At 47.3% G+C, this 19,738-nt stretch overlaps 2 protein-coding genes and 1 long non-coding RNA gene across 3 annotated transcripts; 1 reads left to right on the top strand and 2 right to left on the bottom strand.

Annotated features, from left to right (window-relative positions):
• Positions 1-2,293: 2,293 nt before the first annotated feature.
• Positions 2,294-3,728, top strand: LOC124663144 (leucine-rich repeat protein 1-like). The gene is made up of 6 exons (XM_047200879.1): positions 2,294-2,529; positions 2,699-2,770; positions 3,014-3,157; positions 3,312-3,383; positions 3,479-3,550; positions 3,659-3,728. Exons 1-6 carry the CDS (start codon positions 2,294-2,296, stop codon positions 3,726-3,728), a joined length of 666 nt encoding a protein of 221 aa, XP_047056835.1.
• A 3,054-nt stretch (positions 3,729-6,782) lies between these two features.
• Positions 6,783-9,119, bottom strand: LOC124666759 (aspartyl protease family protein 1-like). The gene is made up of 7 exons (XM_047204087.1): positions 8,641-9,119; positions 8,000-8,563; positions 7,774-7,909; positions 7,575-7,648; positions 7,321-7,490; positions 7,163-7,234; positions 6,783-7,086 (listed from the first exon to the last, which is right to left on the bottom strand). Exons 1-7 carry the CDS (start codon positions 8,955-8,957, stop codon positions 7,007-7,009), a joined length of 1,413 nt encoding a protein of 470 aa, XP_047060043.1. The 5' UTR covers positions 8,958-9,119; the 3' UTR covers positions 6,783-7,006.
• Positions 9,120-9,376: 257 nt separating this feature from the next.
• LOC124663096 lies at positions 9,377-16,221 on the bottom strand. Its single transcript, XR_006990383.1, has 2 exons — positions 16,122-16,221; positions 9,377-9,712 (listed from the first exon to the last, which is right to left on the bottom strand). It is a non-coding gene; the product is annotated as an uncharacterized LOC124663096 (long non-coding RNA).
• Positions 16,222-19,738: the final 3,517 nt, after the last annotated feature.

Here is a 19,738-nt window from a genome sequence, read left to right as displayed (position 1 = left end):
GTCATATCATTTGTAGTCATCATATAGCTAACATGTACAATAGTTGGCTATAAGAATGTAGTACTTTACTAATATATGGCCCACCTTTCACTCTCACAAGGTGCCTAGGAGCACGTGCAAGAGCTGGCTATTGCATAGTAGCCCACCTCCATTCTCTCTCCTCTTCTCTCTCCTCCAACTCATCTAAAATATATTATTTAATGTCTTATAGTCAGCTGACTGGACTCTATTGTACTTGCTCTTATGGAAACCAACCGCCTTGAGCATGCAATGAGGATCGTGCCATTAAGGCATCTATGATGGACAGTTTAAAGGAAGTCAGCCTTTGGCCTTGAATACATGGCCACTTCGGAGGAGAGAATTGAGGCAGAAGAACTCTTTCACAACCCCCTCCAAGGAAATTGAATCCCTTTTCTCTGACGGGCCAATGCTGGACGTGGCAAGAGGTTCATGCCAAGGAGTGTGGCTCCCGATTGCTTGCCGACGGGTTTACTTACAACACAGACATATACCTGCAAAAGACGAGGGCTTTTTGTGTATGAGAAATCTGAGAGGGTACAACATCTGTTTCTAACGTGTCTGTTTGAATCGTGCTGTTTGGCAATCTGTCTAGTCAGGAAGTCGCTGCTGCATATGAAACCGTGGCTGTTTGAGTTCTTGGCGCCCAGGAGTGCAGTCTAGGTCACAGTCCTTGCGGTAACTTGCTGGCATATCTGGGAGGCACGCAATGACGCTAGGAATGACAGAGGTCTTTTATGCCGTTGGGAAGATCAAGGCATACGTTGAGAACATAATTATGCATTGTTTTAAGACCTGCTAACAGTTGTGATTCCAACTTGGTTCATCGTTGGAATCCACCACCAGCAGGTAAGGTTTGTGTTAATGTGGATGCAACCCTCTTCCCAAATGAGCTCCGACCAGGTTGGGGTGCCGAGATCCTGGATGCTTCAGGAGCTTTCCTTTTGGCAGTTGCTGAAGGCATGGACGGTCTCTCTACAGCAGAACTTGCCGCAACTGAGCACATACGACGCACGCTGACTGGGTCGGCGAACAATGGGTTCAGGGACGTAGTCCTGGCCTCTGATTGCCTGTTTATGGTGTAGTGCATCCTGTTTTTATTTACTTCGCTAGGTAACTGACAGTATATAATTAGTAATAATGCATTAAATGGGCACATATATCATGCTTTCTAAAATCAACAACAATCGTGTAATACTAACGAGTTACTATCATTTTGGATCTTCATAATCATATCAAATAAAATCAGCAACAATCGTGTAATACTAACGTTTTATAAAATGTTAGCCATGTGCAGCTGGATCTTCATAATCATATCAAATAGTTTCACAAAATAGTTTGCGAAATATCTTAAGATATAATTTTAATTCTTAAATTATAACTAAATATCTCGCAATAGTGGTTGACTTTAAATTCGCAATAGCTTAAAACAATCTGGATTTGAATATGTGGACAACTTTCACAATAGGTTACTATCATTTTATTTGGATGTTTGATAAAGTTGATTTATGAACCTGCACCCAAATGGTTCCTTTCTGAAGAACTTCAAAGGGAGCATATCGTGGATCATGCAAATGCAACATATGCCTCCATTAGTGTGATTCAATATTTTGATAACGTTGGATAAATGTCGAAAAATGATAATAGATCTGGTAAATAAATTGATGACAGAAATATACGGGTGATTGATTGCCTGGAGGTTTTTTCCTTATATACATTGATTTTCTGAGAGGGGTTTCCTTCTTTCTATGTATGTATTGTTTCCCTCTATTTTTTTTTTGAGAAACACAGTACAAACGTAGATGCTCACATACACATGCATACACTCACCCCTATGAACGCACACACGCACACCATACCCCAATAAGCACCTCCGGAAAACTAAGCAAGCGGATTGAATCTTGAAATTGACGAAGTCACCACAGCTGTCGACGGGAACGTCGCCTCCCACTAAATGAATATTCTGCCTTCATGAGATACACATATGTCAAACCTGGGATTTGAACTGGTGGGCTGGAGGTACAACCACCATCCTAACCACCCAACCTCAGATTGGTTCTCATTGTTTCCCTCCATTCGATACTTCTTTGCATTTAGTTCTACGAATAACCATGCCGTTATTGGGTGCAATGACATATTGGAACGTTAAGATTTATTTACTCCGACCCTCTACAAGAATAGTGTGGGAGGACTGTAAAATTTCTCGTCTATAAAACCTTAGTCGCCGCTGCAATTATCATCATCAGATCATCGTACCACCAGCTAGCCCACCATCATGGCCTCCATAACCCTACGATCAACATCGACCACCGCCATAGCGATCCTCCTGCTAGCAGCAGTCGCACTTCTGGGCCCCGTGGCGGCGAACCAAGACCACGATGCGCTCACCGCCCTGAAGAACAGCCTACAAGACCCTACCGGTGAACTGAATAACTGGAACCCGTACTCCACCGACCCCTGCACCTGGACCCATGTCGAGTGCGACAATATCACCAAGCGCGTCATCCGATTGTGAGTGACTACATTTTTCTTCTCATCATGTTCTTGGATTTGAGGTCTTGCATGTACGCTCGGATTGGAAACGTGAGCATGCAAATTTCTTCCTTTGGGGTGGCTTAGATCTTGTACTGGTAATTTTCAAAGCCTCCGGTCATCTGAATATTCGCTTATCTGTTTACAGAGATCTTGGTTTTCGAAAGTTATCCGGTCATCTTGCACCTGAGCTTGGAAATCTGGACCAGCTAGAGTACATGTGAGCAATCTGAACCCATCTATTTTCTCTCTGCTATCCTAGCTTCTGATATCATAATGATATAACCTCCTACCTGGTTGTTGTGATGAACTTGGTAAGCATTTTTTTGCGAGGAATATCGGCAAGCATATTGTTATTTCAAAAACAAACATGAAAAAATGCCGTTTAACTATGAAGCTCTGTTTTGGATATGAAAAAAAATGACCCAGTGCAGTTTTGTTGAATGTTTTGGCGTATGAACAGGGAAATTCATCAGAACAATATTCAAGGAACAATCCCAGCAGAGCTTGGTAATTTGAAGAACCTGATTAGCCTGACCTTGTACAACAACAACCTTTCAGGGCATATCCCTCCATCACTGGGTGAACTGCAGGCCTTGAAATACTTGTAAGTTGATGTTCTTCTTATATTTTACCTCGTTTATCCTTGTCGTTCACGGTCGTTATTAGTGATACCCTTGTAAATTCCTCCGTGTCTAGATACATCCATTTTGGAGCAATTATTTTGGAGTATATGGTTTGGATGATGATGCTTTTTGTAGGCGACTCGAGCACAACAATCTGAGTGGGCCAATCCCAAGGGAATTGGTTGGACTGTCCAATCTAATGATTCTGTAAGTATAGTTGAACTTCAAATATTTTCAGTCTCCCTCATTTCTGTTGCAGAGATTCTCTGCGAAAGTCATTTCTTCCTTCCTTTGTGTTGCAGAGATCTCTCAAATAACGATCTCTGTGGAGCGATCCCAAGATCTGGAGCGTTCCAGAACATCCCTCTGACCAGGTATAGGTGGATCGGAACCGATGCACATATGCTGTGCAAATTTTTACAGGTTTGGCAAATTCAACTTCATCGATCATATAACCACTTTCTTTTTTCCGTAATCTGCAGCTTCGCCAACAATCCGCGACTGAAAGATCCTGAGCTGCCAGGAGCGGGCAATAATGACAACAACTGCTAGATTGATGGCCGAGTGAATAAACGAGTACGCTGCTGGCAGAGTATGTAAGAGCAAGAACAATAGTATAGCCAGCAGTCGGCTATATCAATTTGCCACATCATCTATAGTCAACTTATAGCTAGCATGTACAATAGTAAGCTATAAAAGTGTATTACTTTTACAATACATGGTCCACCTTTTAGTCTCACATAGTGCCTAGCAGCACGTGCTAGAGCTGGCTATTAGATAGTAGCCCACCTCTCTTCTCTCTCCTAATCTCTCTCCTCCAACTAAGCAAACTTATAATATTTTATCTCTTATAGCCAGCTGACTGTACCTTATTGTACTTGCTCTAATGGGCGGTTTCGAGGTTACAAATAATTAGTTTTTTTTTTAGAGTTACAAAGAATTAATTGGGTCGATAGATGTAGCTCTGTGTCAATGCTTAGCTTTTATGCTGGAGGTAGTCCACCCTACATTAGTGAGGGCATCTCCAACCGGGCGACCAAAACGGACGCGCTGGGCCGTCCGTTTAGGGCCATTTGGGTGGCCGAGCGGATGCGCGGACGGAGCCCCGCGTCCGCGCGTCCGTTTGGGTCGCGCCCTACACCCAACGCGGTAGGTTTGGGTCGCGCCCCCGTACAGTACTTTTTCTTGTAAATTCACTATAAAAACACAAAATAAATTGTAGAAAATATATAAAATAGTTCAAATGCTCAAAATTTATTACACATTACATTGTCCACGTAATCAAGGATATAGTATTATTCAAAAAAAATGAAAAAACGATACAAATGATCTAGACTTCCGGATTTCCTTCATCATTGTTGTTTGCAGCATTGTTGCCTACATGCTGCCAGACGTGCTCGATCAAATCTGCTTGCAGCTGGTTGTGTACAGCTAGATCTCGAATTTCATGGTGTGCATGAAGAATTTCCTGGAATGATGCCGGGCCACCTTGAGGAGTAACCAACTCTCCCTGGCCCTCCCGAGTCATTATCATATAGTGAATCACCCCGCTCTATCTCAACAATCAACAATCATGGTGTGCATGATTACACAATCAGTCATCACCTCCCACGAGTTTGCACATCCCGGGCTCCGGCGGGTGTCCGACGATAGCCCAACGAGCTTGGAGGATGCCAAACGCCCGCTCGACATCTTTCCGGGCTGCCTCCTCGCTCTTTGGCAAACCTTGCCTCCTGCTCCGAGTTGGGTTTTCGGATTGTCTTCACGAGTGTAGCCCAAGGTGGATAGATACCATCGGCAAGGTAGTACCCCTTGGTGTAGTGGTGGCCATTGATCTCAAAATCCACATCGGGGACTGACCGTACGCTAGCCTATCAAACACCGGAGAGCGCTGCAGCACATTGATGTCATTGTGCGAGCCAGCCATTCCAAAGAATGAGTGCCAAATCCATGTATCCTGTGAAGCAACAGCTTCAAGAATGACTGTGCACCCCTCAGAATGGCCACTATATGCCCCCTGCCAACCAAAGGGGCAGTTCTTCCACTCCCAGTGCATGCAGTCTATGCTGCCAAGCATCCCAGGAAACCTCTGGAAGCGTTGATTGACAACAGACGAGCTGTGTCCTCTGCATTAGGTTTTCGGAGGTACTGTTCTCCGAACGAACCGATCACAGCTCTGCAGAACCTGTACATCGCTTCCAAGCCGGTAGACTCACTCATGCGCGTGTACTCATCTACGAAATCACCGGCAACGCCATATGCAAGCATCCTAATCGCTGCCGTGCATTTCTAGTACGAAGAGAGGCCTACCTTGCCAATTGCATCCACTTTCGCGTGGAAGTAGTCGTCGTAGAGCTTGACGCCATCCATTATCCGGCGGAACAACGGTCTGGACATCCGAAAACGACGGCGAAACAAGGCCGGCGTGTACAATGCCTTGGGTTGGAAGTAATCGGTGAAGAGCTGGTCGTGGCCGCGTTCTCTTTTGCGGTCCAAGGCGGCGGCGCGCCCCGGCAAGTACCCCTGGTGCACGGGGATCTGCGAGACAATGTGATCGTGGATGATCAGCGCAGCATCCGTGAAAAATTCATCGTCCGAGTCCTCGTCGGACGACGTGTCGATGAAGTTCTTGAAGAATTAGTCGTCGTCGCTGTCCACCATGATCTACAGATGAAAAGGGACAAATTTTAGTATGCCCATTTCATCGAACACCTCGCACGCGGAGGCCATCCAGTGCGTCTGTAGGGACCTGCAGGCCATGGCCGTCTCGGCCGACTTGCGGTCCGCAAACACGGTGCACGAGAGCTCACCTCCGGCGGCAATGGCGCGAGCTGCGAACCGGCGGGAGGTCTCGCGACGGTGGGAGGACAGCGGCGACGGCGACGGCGTCCTCCGACTCTGCTACGACGCGGCGAGAGCAGCGCGGGGCCGCGACCTATGCTTCCGCCCGCTTGCCGGCGTCTCGACGACGGTGGCCGGCGTCGACGCCTCTCCCAAATCGCCGGTCCTTGGCCGGCGGCGGAGCGGCGGGAGATGTGTGCGAGGGGTTTGTGTTTTGGGAGACGAGACAGGCGGGCCAGGGGCGGACAAGGGGAGGACGCGAGCGACCAGCATCCGGCGTCCGCGGCCACGCAAACTCGTCCCAGATTTGGACCGGGTTTGGGTCGTCCCGGACGCCGCGGCCATCCGTTTTAGGGATGGGTCCGCGCGCTGGGCCGCGTTTTTGTCCGGTTGGACCCATCCGGACGCGCGGGCGCGGTTTGGATCGCCCCGTTGGAGATGCCCTGAGGCCCTTGTCTGTACCTGATGTCCACATCAAATCATTTCAGATTTAAATGGTTTATGGTATTCATGGCAACATGTGTGATTTCTGTCAGTGATTGTTGCCAAAGGCTCTCCATCGATGAAGTCAGGGGATGCTCAAATATGCGCCTGTCTTGCTCTGCTCATAAATTTACTAGGTGTTCATTTGTCACTGAAACCGAGCAAACTGCGTGCCAATTCCCTATCGTCGGTACAACTGTTATTTGTACACAGTTTGACATGTTGATTGGTTTGCTGTTCTGACGAGCCAAGTGTAATTTTTGCGGAGACATGGGTCAGTTCTTTCCCAGAAATTATGAGCAACAGGTGTCAATAACTGCAGCTTATTCAGTCAGAATATATGTGTGCCGTGCCCAAACACACATACTCTATAACTATAAGCAAAATCGATCTTATTATTGACCTATGTAAGGATGGAATACAAATCTGGTAGTATGACCAGAGTTGGCTGGCTTGGGCATGGGCAGCGACGCAGGGTTTGACCCGTTGGCTACATCGTTCTTCCATTATGCCGTGGCTGGCCTAGGTGCAGTTGCCGGCGCAGGGGCAGCGCTCCCAACATCCTCCATTTCCATATCTCTATAACCTGCAATTCGTATTATCGCACTAAGCACCCAGGAAGTCATGATGAATGTTTGTTCTGCACGCGTGTATATACTCACAATCAAACTTGCTCCAGCCCAGGACGAACCTCTCCCTATCAAACACGATTTTTAGCCCCGTCATGAAGTTCTCTGCGCATTGCTCTCGCCATTAGTAAATCATCAGTACATTGGGAGGAAAACAGAAGTGGAAATATGGAAGAGAGCAGCACGCTTACGGCCGAAGATGTTGATGTCGGTTTCGCTCTTGAGAATCGCCAAGCAGTAACCGACGGCGCCTTTTCCATGGCGATCGGCGACGACGAAGAAAGGCCGTGTGACAGGAAACTTGGCTCCTCCCTTGGTCCAGAAGCTCACATCCGGTATGTAGATTTCTGTTTGGTTGGGACTGCATTTTTACTTAACAGTTAGCTCAAGTGATACTAGCTAGTTACAGCTGAACCAGGACTATGCAAGTGATCCTTGTCAGTACCTCAACCCGTAGCAAAACTCGAATGGGATAGAGGCGCTAAGGTTGGCCCTTGTGTCATTAATCTGGGACATCAGCTGCAAATTGCAATGCACCCAGAGAATATAGCTCACTTTTGTAGTACTGTACTAGAAATTCATGAATTACAGAAGACAATCGAATTGTCTGGGATTCTTTAGGTCCGTGTTGAATTTGCACTTACTTCGTAGGCAAACGCCGTGTACACTGGGTCGGCGAGGTATGTGAATGACGTGCCGGAGTCCAGAACCGCCTGGAACTCCAGCGGCACGTCCAAGTTCTCCACGTTCATGCCCCTGGTGGCGATCTTGTATGTTGAACTGGACACAAAAGACATGGCCGACCAATTACTGTTTGTTTGTGCCGACATCTAGGCGCCACAGAACCGATTGGGTGGAGCGGCAACTCACTGCGGGTTTGTGAGGATGAAGGGCGTTTGTGCCTGGCCCGGGTCGACGGCGTCGCCGAAATTGATCCGGCCGACCCCGCCGTCGCTGAAGCACATGGAGAAGCTGCTGGCGAGCAAGGTGGGCACGGAGACCTTGCCCATGCCGAGCCCCATCACGCCATCCCCATCCCGGAAGGCACCCTTCTGCTGCTCCCGCCCGCACCCGAACACGACGGGCGCCTGCACCGCCTCGCCGCCGCCGCCGTGCTGCTTCTCCCGGGAGAGGTGGAGAACGTCCTCGACGAGCACCCCGGAGGAGGAGCTGTTGGCCGAAGCGTACCGGACGTTGTAGGGGCAGCTGCTGTTGCGCGTGGCGCAGGCCTTGGGCCGGTCGCACAGAGCGTGCTCGCACGTGACCGTCTTGCTCGTCGACGACCGGCTCGGGCTGTACTTCTGGTCTCCCTGCGCCGTGGCGTTGCCGCAGTGCTCGCAGTCGCAGGGCACCCAGAAGAGGTCGCTGCCGGTGTCGAGCGCCACCAGGAACGTCATGTTCGGCGTGCCCACCGCTACCTCCGCGTAGTGCAAGCTGCGACCAAACACCGACGCTAAGATGAGTTTCAGCTGGCCGGCACGCAAGAACAGGAGAGGGCGGGGTGCACGTACTATCCTTCAAGTTGGAAGGTGGCGTTGCCGCCGGAGAAGGCCAGTTCACCCTGGCCGTTGCTGGCAGCGAGTCCCCGGCGGGCGAAGAGAGCACGATCGTTGCGGAACAGAGCAGAGTAGTACTCCGGCGTGCCATCTGCTGCTGCCTCGGGCCACCACGTGCCGGGGGCGTGCCCTCGCGCCTCCGCCCACCGCCGGACCACCGGCGAGGAGCGGTGGTGGAGGTTCAACCCGATGCCATCCACCTCGCTGGCAGCGAGCAACGCGGCCACAGCGGTAGCAACTAGAAGGCTGCCATAGTGGATGGAGTGAGCCATGGGAACAAGTGCGCAGCCGTGCAGGCTGAGCAAGAAGATGGCGCACTGATCTTAAGAGGACGAGGAGGAGAAATGCGGCGCATACATGGTGCTGGCGACCGGCGAGCAAGTCAAAGTATTTTCCGGGTTTCGTCAATCGTCGACGGCCGGAGGTGGAAGGAAATGGCAGAAGGATATAGACGACAAACAAAACGATCTGGTCGCCGCTATGTCCTTGTATTTTTTTCTCTATATATATTTCCATGTGAAGTCATGACATCATCCAGCTGGTTTTGATTTATCCAAGTCGACAAACGTGATGTATATATTTTTTGGACGCGGCTAGGTGGCATCCGGTGCTGGGTTGTCAATCCCAGCATCCGGATGCTGGTTTGTCTGACCTAACATCCGGATGCTGGTTTGTTTGGCCCAGCACTTAATCAAGAAAAGGTACGTACTGAACACCTCAAACACGTCAGTGAAAGTAACAGACAACCATGCATAGCCGACCTAACCCAACGCATCAAAAGCATAACCACCACGGAACCCTCTCTCTCTCGTCCTCTCCTCTCCTCTAGATACTTGTGCAAAGACAAACTGATCCGGCTCTTCTTCCTCCCTCCGTATCTGCAAGAATCTCCATGCAGCACCTGCAGCAGTTAAATTTAGATGTCCGACAAATTTAGTCCTTCTTCCTCCTCCTCCAAATCTCCATGGATCCAAGCACATGACTGAAGCTTGCAACTTCCCCAGATCAGCAAGAACAAAGTTTTCCCCTAAAAAATAACACAAAAGAACCAATTATCGTAGATGACGAGACATAAAGAATAAACCTCGAGCTAAAATGTTGACTAGCCAACTTATGGCAGATTAAGTAAGTAAACTTAGCCGTGTTCAGAAGCCAACTTGATTAAATTTAAAAACCAACTATCCTAGAAGATGAGACACAGATAGTTGGTTTGATTCGGTAACCTAACATAAATAGAAAATGTAATCAAACTTAGTCGCGTTCAAAAGCCAATTTAACCTCAAATTTGCAATGAAAAAGGGAGAGATTTCAATTCATTGTGAGAAAACTACTATGTTCATGTTAGTATGCAACTTAACCAGATTCAATAACCAAACTTAATTTAGCCTTGTTTAGAGGCCAACTTAACTAAATTAAGCAACCAACTAACCTAGAAGACGAGACACAAAAAACAAACATAGTTTAAAATTTTGAGAACAAGTTAAAAATTTGGATTCAGTAACCAAACTTAGCCATGTTTCATGAGACAACTTACCAAGGTACAGTAACCAACTAACCTATTTGATGAAAACACAAATGAAATCCAATTTAAATTTGTCAAGGAGCCAAACTTAGTTAGGTTCAGTGACAAGCTTTAAAACCATGTGTTCAAAAGTCAACTTACTTACATTCGACTAACCAACTAAACTAGAAGATGAACACACAAATAAACCTAAAAGTATAGGTTGAGAAGCCAACTTAGTTAGATTCAGTAAACAATTTAACTGTGTTGATGACCCAACTTATTTTGATTCGCTAACCAACTAAGCTACCGATAAAACTTAAAAAGGTACCAGTACAACTTAAGATGGTGTTGAGCACCAGCTGGGACTATAACGTGAGTAGGGTTCGAGATGGTAATACCAACTTTAGCAACCATTATCATGCAATTTAGGCTTGTTAATTGATCAACTTGGTTAAAAGATGCGTAAGGAACTTATTTTTTGTAGTAAACCCAAGTTGGGACTGATACTAGAGAGAGCAATTTAAGCATGTTAAAACCAACTTAATTCATTTGGGTAGCCAACTTAGGCATGTTGACATACAACTTAATTAATTAACCAAAGTAGCCAACTTAATGCATGTTGCGCCAAAAAGTAAAGTACCTACACTATAAAACTCAACTTAAACATGACGGTGGAAACCAACTTAATTCATAACCAACTTAGGCATATTGACCAATACAACTTAACTAACCCGAGTAGCCAACTAGTGCATGTTGCTTAAAAAAAACCGAGTAGACTATAAACACAACTTAAGAATGTTGGTAGAACCAACTTAATTTTCATTTCGGTATCCAACTTAGGCATATTGTAAAATACAACTTGTGCATGTTACTTCAAAAAAAACTGAAAGATAACCAAATAGACTATAAAACACAACTAAAGCATGCTGGTAGAACTTAATTCATTTCAGTCGCCAAGTTAGGCATATTGACAATACAACTCAATTAACCCAAAGTAGCCAAATTGTGCATGTTGCTCCAAAAAAGAAAACCAGCTAAACCGAGCTAGACTATAAAACACAACTTAAGCTTGTTGGTAGAGCCAACTTAATTCATTTCGGTAGCCAACTTAGGCATGTTAACAATACAACATAATTAACTCAAAGTAGCCAATTTGTGCATGTTGCTCCAAAACAAAGGAAACCAACTAGACAATAAAACACAACTTAAGCATGTTAGTAGAATCAACTTAATTCATTTTGGTAGCCAATTTAGGAATGTTGAGAATACAAATTAATTAATTCATAGTAACCAGCTTGTGCATGTTGCTCCAAAAAAAAAAAATAACATAGACTATATAAAGATAACTTGGGCACTTCTTTGGGTTTATGCTTACAGCGAAGCAAGCTTATGGATTACTGTGGGGATAAGCTGCGGTGCAGATTAGCTCCTATAAACTACTAGCCATATGCCCGCGCGTTGCAGCGGAACACTAAAATTATTGACTTAAAAATAATATAGAAAATAACACATCGGCAATATACTTTGCATGTATACGTAACACTTCAGATGCGACATGTATACACCTAGTTATTGTTTTTTTTACAGACGCCTAGTTATTGTTGGTTATACCTAAGCCGTTTAGTAAACTCCTTAATCTAAAGTCAAACCTGCCAGTCCTAGTAGCGTTGTGCAACTCTTCAAATCAATGTAATTCATAGCTTTTTATTCAGAAGATACAATACAGTAGCAAGCCGACACCCATACTAACCATTCAGCTGAAGATATTTAACTATTCACACCCTGGTACAGACAAGTTGCAACTGAATTTTGCAGTATATACCAGAGAATTGTTATTCCATATTCTTTACATTGAGCAGTGAACACATTCCACCATGTACTGACCTAAGCAGACCTACGTCAGTAAAATGTATGTTAGGTATAAAATCCAAATTTAGAGCATAATCATGATTTTGATTGATCTGTATGCTGCTCGTTGAGATAAATTGGTGTTCACTACTGAACGTGAGTAAACTATGTTCTGATTTGTATTTCTTCACGTTTCACTCACCTGCAATTGCAATCAAAACCAAACCATCTGCAATCATTAATTCCCTAAGTGGAGTAAATCATTTGCAAGTTGCAACTGGTTTGACACACTATGGTTCAGTGTTATCACCCCGTTAAACTGAGGGGATAAACCAACTGAAGCGTTGATACGCAGCTCCAACCCAAGCCGATGAACAGGACGCCTTCGTCCTAGAAAGTTGGAGTAGCCGTGGAAATCCAAAATCGTCAGCCTGATTGTGCACCTCCACCGCGATCGGACTTCCCCGCCTCTTACCCTCCCCTGCTCCTCCCGGCAATCCTCGTCGGCAGGCACGGATGCTGACACTCCCTCCCGCCGTCGTCTATGTGGAGGTCAGGAGGAGGTCGTCCAACAGGCTGGAGACGGCCGCGGGTGGAGGCAGTAGTGGCGGCCAGGACGGAAGCAACCTAATTGTGCGCCCCCGCCGTGCTAGGACGGCCCAGTCGCGTACCCGCCCTGCTCCTCCCGTCGTCCTCGTCGGCGGTCATCGATGCTCATAATCCCTCCCTCCGCCATCTCTATTGAGGTCGTCCGACAGGATGGAGAGGGCCGCGATTGGCGGTAGCCAAGAGGGGAAGAGTAGAGGCGACGCATCGCTAGGTTTCTCGCCGACGCATCCATCGATCGCTGGGAGATTGCAGCCATTGCATGGGGACTGCCAGACCAGGGGCTGTGCCGTTCGTCCTCGCCGTGGAAGGCCAGGCCGGGCCAGTTGCCTCGCCGTGGAGGGCGCGCCGACGATTCATCGGCCATGGGTATAGAAGGGAGATCGCAACCACCACAGGGAAAGGGCCAAACTTCGGTGGTGCGGCTGAGAGACTCTCTACTTTGACATCGAGGAGAGGCCGATCAGGATACGATATGTTGCAACCCTGCGGCCGTACGCTCCAATCGATCCACATACAGACGATTGCTGTCCGGTTCTTTTCTTTTTGTTTCCCGATCAGGACAGAGGGAGCTTTGCCATTGCCATGACTTGCGAAGGGATAGCTCGAACCAAACCAGGACTGCTGCCGTTTTGGATAGGTGTGGTTGACGATGGTTCCTTTTAGATTGGAATTGGATACGTGCGTCTACGGGAGTCTCATTGGTTTTCTTCCGGTTTTCCTCGCTGGCCAGAAAAAAAGCGATCTGATCGATCTGATAGATACGAAGTGGGAGTTTTGGTTTTTTTGACGGACGAAAATTTGTTACGGTTTTTTAGACCTACCAACACCACCGATCTGTAACTTATTAGTAGAGATTAGTAGAGATTGTTTCCCACCTTTTGGACTTATAGGGCTTGGGCTAATGAGCTAGGTAATGTCTATATTGCCCCTGAATTTGTTATGTCATGTAGATAAGTGAAGATCGGACAGCTGGGACTTGACGAATCAAATATCACAACGAACACAATCTTGAACACATAGCAGACAAAGTGTTTCCATTCAGAGTTGTAACTTACTGTGGTGCATACTACATGTCATATTACAAATTTGTCGCGAGAACATCGAGGATAATAATGATACAACATCAGGTTTGAATAGTGAGTTGTCTCCAAATAATATAAATCAGAAATACAGATAGTTCAGTACTACATGTTGCAGCTGAATGACACACTACTAGATTGATGAATGAATTTCAATGTAAATGCCAGATATCACCAGTCATTTTGCATCATTCACTGCAAAATGAAATATCAATGGAAACAAGATGCAAAGTGCAATCGCTCAAACAGTTTCATCTAGGTAGCTAGCAAATAAATTCCACCTGTAACTAGATATACTAGTAGTTGCCTTTTGGTTTTTGTGAAGATGTAGTACTAGCAATCTATATGGCTCATACATGAGCAACCACTGTTGCAGCTTGATCCATCCATGCAGAGCACGAAAGCGTGCTCTGGACGAGGCCGATTACCACATGTTTTCATATTGTAAAATTGAGAAGCCTACTTACTTAGATTCAAAAAAGAATCTCTCCATCATTGAAGCCAACTTAATAAGATTCAGGTAATAACTCAACCAATGTTGGAAAGCCAACTTAAAAACAATGTTGATAAAAAACAAACCTATCTATACTGTATGATGGAACCTTAAAAATAACATGAGTAGAGAGCTTAAAATAAAAACAACACAGATATTTTCATGGCATTACAAAAAGAGGAACAGAACACCCATAGAAAACTCACATATAATACCTGCAAAAAGCTATCCAAATTGCCAATTTACAAACCAATGCTACTAATCGCATGAGCTAATTTAAATTGGTTTTTTTTCGATAAAGGGAATATATTAATATCAAAAAGATATCAATTACACCCAGCCTCTGCAACAACGCACCACCCTAATGGCACTACGGATGCACACAGCCAAAAAAGGAAAAGAAAACTAAGAAATAAAAGTCCCGCTACAGTATCTCGGGCCTAACAACAACAATACATCCACCGCCAAGACAACACCCGAAGTACGGACTCTCCAAAACGACGCCTCCAAGAAGGGAACAGGTGCTCTAACACCATCGTCGCCCGATCAACGATCTTAGGTTTTCACCTCGAAGATAGTCCCCACTCTCAAAACAATGCCTCCAACAAGGTCATTGCCGAGCACAACCAGCTAAGGCCGGACCTTGGGATTTCACTCGAAAGGTAGGACTCGAACTTCACATATGTTGTCGCCCCCACTATCATACCGCTGTTGTGAGGCCCGGAACACCAAGCAAGTCCCTCAACAGCGCGAAGACTTGAACCTCCCTTAGCTAGTCCTCCCCTCCGGCCTTCATGTACTTCTCTTCTTCCGACTTTCATCATGGATCCATAGTCACTTGATGTCAACACAGAAAAAGAGCTTCGCGCCGCTCCCTCCAGATCAAACAGTCGGAATAAAAGCATGGGTGCGCACGACCGAATACCACCGATCCAGCAAACTCCAGGCACAAAGCACTATTACATTCGCCGGCGGAGCCTTCCGGAACTCAACACTCCAGCTAGATCACGAGTCCAGGCCTCCGGTAGGTCTTCCTCTTCACGCAAGAGAGACCCTAGGACCACGCCCGCCACCCGCCACCGAGGTCGACGTCGCCACCGCCATCCGGGGCCGCCGCCCTTGGTGCCGTGGTCCCAAACCATGAGGAGGAGCAGGTGCGAGATCCGTCTCCATCACCGCTGGCCCGGCGATGCCGAGGCGAGGACGGAAGGAGAGGATCGCGCCGCCGAGTTCCGGGTTTGCTACGCCGCCCCATCACCGCCCGCCCGAAGGTCGCGACGAGGAAGAGGAGAGCTGCGCCCCCAGATCAAGGCCATGCCGCCGCCACCATCACCGGCCTCCCGGCGAGGGGCCGCGCCGCCACCACCCTCCACGGTCCGGGGCCATCCCCCCGTGCGGAGGCTAGCCTCCTTCCGCCGCACGGAGGGATCATGCGAGGAGCCCCGCCGCCCCCATCACCGGCCGCGCCCGGCTTCGCCGGCGACGACCTCCGGGGACGACGAGGAGGGCGGGAGGAGGAGGGGAGGACGGCGGCGGCGGCGGCTAGGGTTTCCGCCCTAGGTCGCCCAGGAGGGGGACGACCCGAGGTATAGTACAAAGAGGAATCCTAATTTAAATTTAAATTGGTAGTAAGCACTTGAAAATCTAACCCAAATATGCACCACTCAACTAATTCAGTAAAGAGAAAATTGGCACAGCGAGATGACATTGTACACACCATGGGCGCCATGAACATTTACACGAGATTTACTTCCCTATGGTTTGAACCTGCGGCATGCACACACAAAACTGAACGGGACGTAGTCACGGCCAGATAAATCCCCACGAAATTACTCCGGATATGGGCGTGAATTGCATCTCAACACACCGAATTGAGAGAGATAGAGATTCGAATTGGGGGTACCTCTGTCTTCGCAGATCTTCGTCCAGGTACCACCACGAGCGCTCGGATCCCCCGGGCCGCGGCGAGGAGCGGCGCCCGCCGATCGATGGCGAGATGGAGGCGCGAGGCGGCCACAGCGTGCCAGCTGCGGCACACAGGCTCAGCAGCGCTTACGGTCGCCGTAGACGAGGAGACCAAAAACCACGGACAGGGGTTCCTCAGGGGATCCAGCGGTGGAGCTCATGCGCGGGGTAAGGCGGGGCGGCCGTGATGCTAGCGGCATGGCGCTGGGAGCGGGTACAGGGGCACGCGTCTACCGTCGTGCGGTGCGGGTGGCGATGCTAGCGTGAGCTTCACCGGCAGCAGTCGGGCCAGCGGCGGCGCTCACGCACGGGGCGGAGCGAGTCCTCCGTGAGGCGAGCGGCATAGCGCTGGGGCGTTGGCAGGCGCGTCGAGCGGCGTGCGGGAGGGCATGGTGGTGTTGGCCGGAGCTTGGCCGGCAGCGACCGGATAGGAGACGACGACGCACATCGGGCGTGCCGGAGAGGACGGAGGATGCGGTCGAGGCCGTGCGGTTGGGGAGAAGATAAGGCTAGGCTGGATCCAGGTGTCATGCTGTCGGAACGGGACCATAGGGTCGGCGCGGATCAACTCGATCGGACGGCCACCAAACGGATGCACGATGAGCCAACCAGCATCCGAGTGTTTTTTAGCATTTGGGATATTTTTTTGGACGTGACTACAAAATGGTAAGCCACATTATAGGTTTATCTTATTTTTTGGGAGGGCACATTATAGGTTTATTAGGATGTGGTCAGTCCGGCCAGATGTTTTTCTTTTCCTTTCTTGTTACATAAATCAAAAATGAATATTACCAAATATAGACGCCCAAGCGTAGAACGTTTTGCAGTCACCATCGGGAAAACTAGGCTCACGGTTAGCTAGGATGGGTCCAGGAGATGATCTATCTACATTTTAATGCATCAATAGAACCATATCGGTACCCCCAAGAAGGAAGATATGATATTTACCATGTCAGTGTAGGTGTAGTGCAGTTCACCCGCTTCACCTGACATCCACATTGTTGGCGAGCTAAGCTGTGGGGGGGGGGGCTCCCTCCTTCCACCAAGGTTAGAAATATCATTGAAGGATGTTCGACCGAAGAGAGGGATGAAGATTCAGAAATCTCAGTCACGATCTTTGATACATCTTTCTATTGACGAGCCGGCCTTCCCTGAGAAAATGCTACCCTAATATCAGCTTGTCGACGACGAGTTGCCCGTTGGTCCAGATACCCAAGAAGAACATACACCATAATTATAATAGTTATAGAGATGCACAACCTCCACACAACACCTACAACAATTGCACCCATCTAGGCTCTAGCTGGTTCTTAGTAACAAGCTGTAGCTTAGAAAATACTTGATGATCTAGCACAGTTATTAGCTCAGTAGGGACAAGTGATGGAGAGTATATATAGAGCAGACCAACAAAATGAGAACATGGTGAACATTATTATTTGTAGAAAACTTACTACACAATCGCATGTGAAGGGACGTGGAAAGGCAAAAAAGAACAAGCAAAGTGTAGTTTGTTGGACAGGATTTTGTATCGGGGAAAGACGGAATAAATAAACATCTGTGCATGGTAAGATGGGAAAATAGATAGAAGAAGTTTTAAAATAAGACTATATATACATACATGAGGCGGGGGTCTTCACTTGCCAAACCAATGCATACTGGTCCACACGACTTAGCCCAAGAAGCATGCTTGGCTTCGGCCACATCGAGTTGCTAGAGCAATACGTCCATGTCTACGGGAGCTCCTATTGCCCCCATTAAGCGGGAGCGAGTTCCCTCCCGCCTGAAGCACTAGCTTATGGGCCTCCCCCGGCCGCAGCCCAATAAAAGGTACTCCCTCTTTTTTCATTATCTTTTTCTTTCTTTTATTTTCTGGGTTTTTTAGTTGTAAAGCATTTTAAATCTGAAGTTTTAGAAAACCGAACATTTTTCAAAATTACTTTTTAAAAAATTAATATTTTTAAAACTAAACATTTTAGAATGAAACAAATTTCAAAGTGAGCATTGATGTCTACGGGTGCTTCTATTCTTGTAGACAGTGTTGGGCCTCCAAGAGCAGAGGTTTGTAGAACAGCAACAAGTTTCCCTTAAGTGGATCACCTAAGGTTTATCGAACTCAGGGAGGAAGAGGTCAAAGATATCCCTCTCAAGCAACCCTGCAATCACGATACAAGAAGTCTCTTGTGTCCCCAACACACCTAATACACTTGTCAGATGTATATATGTGCACTAGTTCGGCGAAGAGATAGTGAAATACAAGTAGTATGGATGTATATGAGTGGTAATAGCAATCTGAATAAAATATGGCAGCGAGTAAACATGCAACAGAACAGTAAATAAACGGAGATTCGATGTTTTGAAACAAGGCCTAGGGATCATACTTTCACTAGTGGACACTCTCAACATTGATCACATAATAAAACCACTCTACACTCTCTTGTTGGATGATGAACACCACTAATTGTGTAGGGCTACAAGAGCACCTCAATGCCGGAGTTAACAAGCTCCACAACATTCGATGTTCATATTTAAATAACCTTAGAGTGCATGATAGATCATTGCAATTACACCAAGTACTAACATAGCATGCACACTGTCACCATCACACTATGAAGGAGGAATAGATCTCATCAATACTATCATAGCAATAATTAACTTCATAATCTACAAGAGATTACAATCATAACCTACGCTAACTACTACACGATGCACACACTGTCACCATTACACCATGGAGGAGGAATAGACTACTTTAATAACATCACTAGTGTAACACATAGATGAATAGTGATACAAAACTCATATGAATCTCAATCATGTAAGGCAGCTCATGAGATCATTGTATTGAAGTACATAGGAGAGAGATTAACCACATAGCTACCGGTACAGCCCTTAGCCTCGATGGAGAACTACTCCCTCCTCATGGGAGACAGCAGCGTTGATGAAGATGGCGGTGGTGTCGATGGAGATGCCTTCGGGGGCACTTCCCGTCCGGCGGCGTGCGGAAACGGAGACTCCTGTCCCCAGATCTTGGCTTCGCGATGGCGGCGGCTCTGGAAGGTTTCTCGTACCGTGGCTTTTCCGTATCGAGGTTTTAGGTCAGGACCTTTAAATAGGCGAAGAGGCGGAGTCGGAGGGCTGACGGGGGCGCCACACAAAAGGGGGGCGCCCCCCCTGGGCCGCGCCGCCCTGTTGTCTGGTGGGCCTGTGGCTCTCCTCTGGCCCCCCCCCCCCCTCCGGTGTTCTGGAAGCTTCGTGGAATTCTAAAATGCTGGGCGTTGATTTCGTCCGATTCCGAGAATATTTCCTTACTAGGATTTCTGAAACCAAAAACAGCAGAAAACAACAACTGGCCCTTCGGCATCTCGTCAATAGGTTAGTTCCGGAAAACGCATAATAATGACATATAATGTGTATAAAACATGTAGGTATTGTCATAAAATAAGCATGGAACATAAGAAATTATAGATACGTTTGAGACGTATCAAGCATCCCCAAGCTTAGTTCCTACTCGCCCTCGAGTAGGTAAACGATAACAAAGATAATTTCTTAGGTGAC

This window comes from Lolium rigidum, chromosome 6 (assembly GCF_022539505.1).
Source record: "Lolium rigidum isolate FL_2022 chromosome 6, APGP_CSIRO_Lrig_0.1, whole genome shotgun sequence".
Classification (NCBI taxonomy): domain Eukaryota; kingdom Viridiplantae; phylum Streptophyta; class Magnoliopsida; order Poales; family Poaceae; genus Lolium; species Lolium rigidum.
Note: the sequence above shows the minus strand (reverse complement) of the source record. Positions and strands in the feature narration are given on the sequence as shown.

Coding starts and splice junctions, on each gene's coding strand:
- LOC124663144 (XM_047200879.1), top strand. CDS start 2,294: ATGGCCTCCATAACCCTACGATCAACATCGACCACCGCCATAGCGATC. Junction 2,771..3,013: donor CTGGACCAGCTAGAGTACAT/GTGAGCAATCTG, acceptor GCGTATGAACAG/GGAAATTCATCAGAACAATA. Junction 3,158..3,311: donor CTGCAGGCCTTGAAATACTT/GTAAGTTGATGT, acceptor TGCTTTTTGTAG/GCGACTCGAGCACAACAATC.
- LOC124666759 (XM_047204087.1), bottom strand. CDS start 8,957: ATGGCTCACTCCATCCACTATGGCAGCCTTCTAGTTGCTACCGCTGTG. Junction 7,649..7,773: donor ACACGGCGTTTGCCTACGAA/GTAAGTGCAAAT, acceptor TGCAATTTGCAG/CTGATGTCCCAGATTAATGA. Junction 7,087..7,162: donor GGGCTGGAGCAAGTTTGATT/GTGAGTATATAC, acceptor TACGAATTGCAG/GTTATAGAGATATGGAAATG.